This window comes from Denticeps clupeoides, chromosome 9 (genome assembly GCF_900700375.1).
Source record: "Denticeps clupeoides chromosome 9, fDenClu1.1, whole genome shotgun sequence".
Classification (NCBI taxonomy): Eukaryota; Metazoa; Chordata; class Actinopteri; order Clupeiformes; family Denticipitidae; genus Denticeps; species Denticeps clupeoides.
This window is the reverse complement of record NC_041715.1, coordinates 10980228-10984934: the sequence shown is the minus strand read 5'-3', so window position 1 is coordinate 10984934 and position 4707 is coordinate 10980228. Positions and strand designations below refer to the sequence as shown.

General features: G+C 44.6%; 1 protein-coding gene across 1 annotated transcript; it reads right to left on the bottom strand.

The window, feature by feature from the left end:
* Positions 1–341: 341 nt before the first annotated feature.
* zgc:172182 (coiled-coil domain-containing protein 89) lies at positions 342–3031 on the bottom strand. Its single transcript, XM_028991539.1, has 7 exons — positions 2641–3031; positions 1870–2342; positions 1530–1660; positions 1306–1442; positions 1156–1232; positions 623–722; positions 342–515 (listed from the first exon to the last, which is right to left on the bottom strand). The coding sequence occupies exons 1-7, from the start codon at positions 2698–2700 to the stop codon at positions 429–431; spliced, it is 1065 nt and encodes a 354-aa protein (XP_028847372.1). The 5' UTR covers positions 2701–3031; the 3' UTR covers positions 342–428.
* Positions 3032–4707: the final 1676 nt, after the last annotated feature.

Genomic DNA, 4707 nt, shown 5'->3' with positions numbered 1-4707 from the left:
AAGTAGAGAATGTTACAGTACTGTACATGCATCATTTAAATAAAAAGATCTGTTGACAGCTACTGATACGCTGTGCTACACTACCCCCATGTGGACAGATTTTTGCAAAACAGTCATTTGGTGAAAATTTCCATAACATACAACGTTAAGACATCATGTAATTTGGCAGTTCAAATGGCATGTTGAAGAGTAAAAAGTAAAAATGTGATACAGTTGGAAGGTAAGAAATATTCTGAGAAGAGCACCCATGTTTCAGTGTAATGCCTGCAAAATTGAGAAAAATGACATTTATATTTCATGCTACACATAAATATGGAGCGAAGGGGATTAGTGAGACTCAATGTCTTGCAAGTCTAGTGTAAATTTTATTCATATAAAAAGACATAGAAATCATGAAGTTGATGAATGGATGGGATGGGATGGGGTCCTCAACAGGTCAAGTGGCGCAACTTGGCATTTAACTCCTTCTCCTTTTCAAGAAGCTCAGTGCTGTGCTTTTTGTAAGCCTCAAAACCCTATAAACAAAGACATAATTTCACACAGATGTCATGACACAGGGACAATGGTCGGTTGAGATGGCGCCGCTGGCTGTGAACATGCCATCCTTTCCATTTTAACAGACCTTCTTGATGTCATTACATGTTTTTTCAGAGTCACTAAGAGCTTTTTGGAGCTCCTGCACTTTCAGGCTTTCATTCACTGTCAAGGCTTCTTTGGCAAACCTTAAAAAAAAAACAGAAATATGTCTTTATTCCATGTAGCTACTGCATTAATTACAAGTAGTTACTGTATAATAAGGGTTTGATTGCTGTTTTTGACGGTTTTCATTGGTCACATTTGTGGTCCTGAAGCACTTGTGATGTTCTGTGCCACACCATGTTCCTGTAAGGCTTCTTGTTTCACTATGTGTTGTGTAGATTGAGGAAATAACAATAAAATCCCACTTGACTTGGTGACTCAACATCTCACTCTCATTCCCTCTCATAGAATGCCCTCAATTCATACATCTAACCCATGCGACTGTGTAGAATCGGATAATTTTGCCTGGAACGAACCAAAAATAATTTAAGATGCGGCGCAAATAGATTAGGGGGGGTGGGGAGCTGTGCTGCGGCATTTTCACTCAAAATCCTGAGAGAGAGTTGAAAAAAATACCGGTCTTCCGCAGCGAGCCGTGCATTTTCTGCTTCCAAGCACTTTCTTTCCAGCTCGTGAATTTCAGCCTGTTTGTCCTGGAACAACAGTTTTGCACAATTATACGGCACAGTTCACACTTTCTAGGTATGGCGTGTCCGTTAGGGCTACCTGTATGATTTTCCCTCTCTGCATCGATAAGCCCAGCAGTTCTTCTTTCTCCTTGGCCAGGGCTTCGATTTTTACATGCGTTTCAGACTCACTCAGGGTGTTCCTCTCTTCTGTTAGCTTCAGCTTCAGGTCCAGCTCTGGCAGAAACGAGACATGTGCATGAATCAGCAAGGAATCATGGAATACAGCATGAGAAGGACACCACAGCAGATCTGGACGCTTGCCTGTACACATGTCCATGGCGTTCTTCAGCTGCTTTTGGGTGTCATGCAGCTCGTCTTGTAAGGAGCTTTCCTTGGACTTGTGGAGATTCATGAGTTCCTTTAATTTGGACTGGAATCCACTTGATTTTTCCCTGTTAACGCACGAGAAGGCAAACTTAGCTCATCCAGTTCCAATCAATTTTTACATAATCAATGGAGAGCTAAAAACAGTTTTTAATCATTATAATAAAACAGATGTGTTATTACAGTAGATATATCAAGTTTAGTTTCATGTTAATTTGATTTGTTGCGCAACGGTGTGTCATTTTAAAATCAACCATTTCTTTAAACTGCACTCAACTGGTATTCATTCTCCAACTGCATGTGTTGGGCAGCAAGATCCCTCAACTCCTGGGTTAATCTCAGCACGACCTCTTCCTTCTCCTGAAGCTCCTTGCAGAAGAGCCTGTCGTTCTCCTCGCGCAGACGCGCATTCTGCTCGGTCAGGGCGGCGTTCTGCCGCTTGTACTCGTCCTTGAACTTGATGAGCTCCTGGTGGTTGGCGTTCAGGTCCATGAACCTCTGCTCCAGCAGCAGGGACCTCTTGTTCTCGTTGTCCAGCTCCTGCTGCACCTCGGCCCGGAGGCTCTCCAGCTCCGCGTTGATGCGCTCCAGAGCCTGGCAGCGCAGCAGCATCTCGTCTGCCCGCTGCTTCAGGACGCAGATCAGGCCGGACTGCTCGTCTATCCGGGAGCGCAGCATCTCTGCCTCCGTCCTCTCGTCGTGGGACAGGCTGCGGAGGTTCTCCAGAGCCCTGTGCACGTCATCCATGTCCTGCAGGGGGGTTTTGTACCATTGTAATTGTCGAAACGGCCAGTACGGCAATGCACAACCAAACCAGGGCAGCCAGCAGACGTGAATCTATGCTGGGGCGGACTGCGAATCGCGCATGTGACAGAAAGGTGTACGACGCCTGCAATAACAAGCGCAGACCCGCCCTGACAAAAGGCGCCGTCGCCGCATTTACTTGCCTCCAGCGGGTCGCGAAATTGCACGCATTTTGGGTTTTTTTTTTTTTGACGCAGATTGCGTGCGACGTAGCCGCTAGCCGACCCGTCTGCGCTCCGCGTACCTGTTTGGTGTCCGCGATCATCCTCCGGAGGTCCTCCGGGCTCCTCTGCGGCGACGCCATGCCGAAGGGGGGGGAATAAGAAGGACGCGGGGCCGCCGAGAGCCTGAAGTTTGAGCTGTTGCCAGCGGGAACGGGGGGACGGACGCTGGGTCCTGACTCCGGCGCGCCTGACCGCCACACCACGCGTCAGTGCGCAGCTCCCGGACGCCAGAGCGGGCGGCCACGGGCTCTTCTCATTTTTAATCAAACCTTGTGAATTTGGTTAGTGAAGTGCAACGGGTAGGGTGTGTTTCGTCCTAATTCTGGCTGTATAGGTTGTTTCAAGCACAATTCGTCCGCACTAGGCAAACAATGGGATAAAAGGACGTTACCCAAATCTGACGCCCGCATTTAATCGTCGTTTAGTTTATGAAAGGCGAGCAGCGCCCCCTGCTGTATTGGAATGTGGAAAAAAATACATTTACATTTACAGCATTTATCAGACGCCCTTATCCAGAGCGACTTACAATCAGTAGTTACAGGGACAGTCCCCCCCTGGAGACACCCAGGGTTTAAGTGTCTTGCTCAGGGACACAATGGTAGTAAGTGGGGTTTGAACCTGGGTCTTCTGGTTCGTAGGCGAGTGTGTTACAACCAGAAGTGGGACAAAGTCATTGCTTTTCAAGTCACAAGTAAGTCTCAAGTCTTTGCCCTCAAGTCCCAAGTCAAGTGCCAAGTCAAGACAGGCAAGTGTCGAGTCAAGTCCAAAGTCAAGACTGATAAGTCTCAAGTCAAGTCCTAAGTCCTGCAGTTTGAGTTTCGAGTCCTTTCAAGTCTTTTCAACCGCACAATAATAATAATATATTTTCACCGATCGTGTATGCTTTTAAAATCTATTGTTTTATTAAAACAAGTGCAATTGAAACTGCAGAAATAAATAGTGCTGACATTGCACTATTAACTCATATTTTTTAAGAATATTCTTCATTTTAAACCACTGCTTTACAGAATAAACGCATCTGAAAAAACAAGTGCAACTGTAATTATTTGAACAAAAAGTGCTAACATTGTATTTCCATGACATATTGCATTTCAATTAGTTCCACAGCAGTTTGTCCTGTCCTGTAACAAACACATGAACATAACAGACTTAACCGCGGGAAGTGGAAAATAAGATGTACTTGTGTTTACCAACTGTTTATTCAGTTAAATAGCTGCATCCATGTTACCACGTCACGTTTGATGTGGTAATTTCACAGTTCGAAGACTCGTTCTCGCCCCCTACAGTGCAATTCGGCTAGGTCTACATCCACACTAAAATATCAAGGTGAAAGTCATCATAGTGTAGCGGTTCTTCTTCTGCGTTGTGTAACTTTTTGATTTCGTTTCTTGAACCACAAATGATGAGCTGACACCCAAGAGATTTTCTGTGCAAAGTGTATTCTGTACAAAAAGCAAGGTCGCGTCAGAACATCGCGTCACACATCGCGTCTTTCTGCACCTCTCTCTACTCTCACAACTCACGCCATGTGTCCAAGAGAACTGAACATTAACATAAAGCATTCACAATTTACAATACTGCATTCCTGTACAAAAAGCAAGGTCGCGTCAGAACATCGCGTCTATCTGCACCTCTCTCTACAATATACAGTATTAAAAGAACATAAAAAAATATTCACAAAATAACACACATGCAAAATATTCCTAATATGTACATAAATTAAAATGAAACAAATAACTTTTTGCACACAAACCCCACGCACCTCTCACAGCTCACGCCATGTGTCCAAGAGACATGAAACGGGTCTCAAAAACAAAATAAAAGTCTTTAGAAAATAAGAACATAAAAGACACAAGAAAGAAGAAATATACTTAGAAATCTAACCATTTAACTCCGACACAATAGATTGCGTAGTATAGACCCAGATCCCAAGCCAACTTTGTGAATAGATTAACGGCGATATTTTTTTTATCGCCGATAAGAGTCTCACACAGCACGTTAACGCCGATAACGGCCCACCACTAATATGTATGTATTGTGTGTCTTTGTTGGTGGCTAAAATACACGTTGCTGCTGACCGCCGTCTA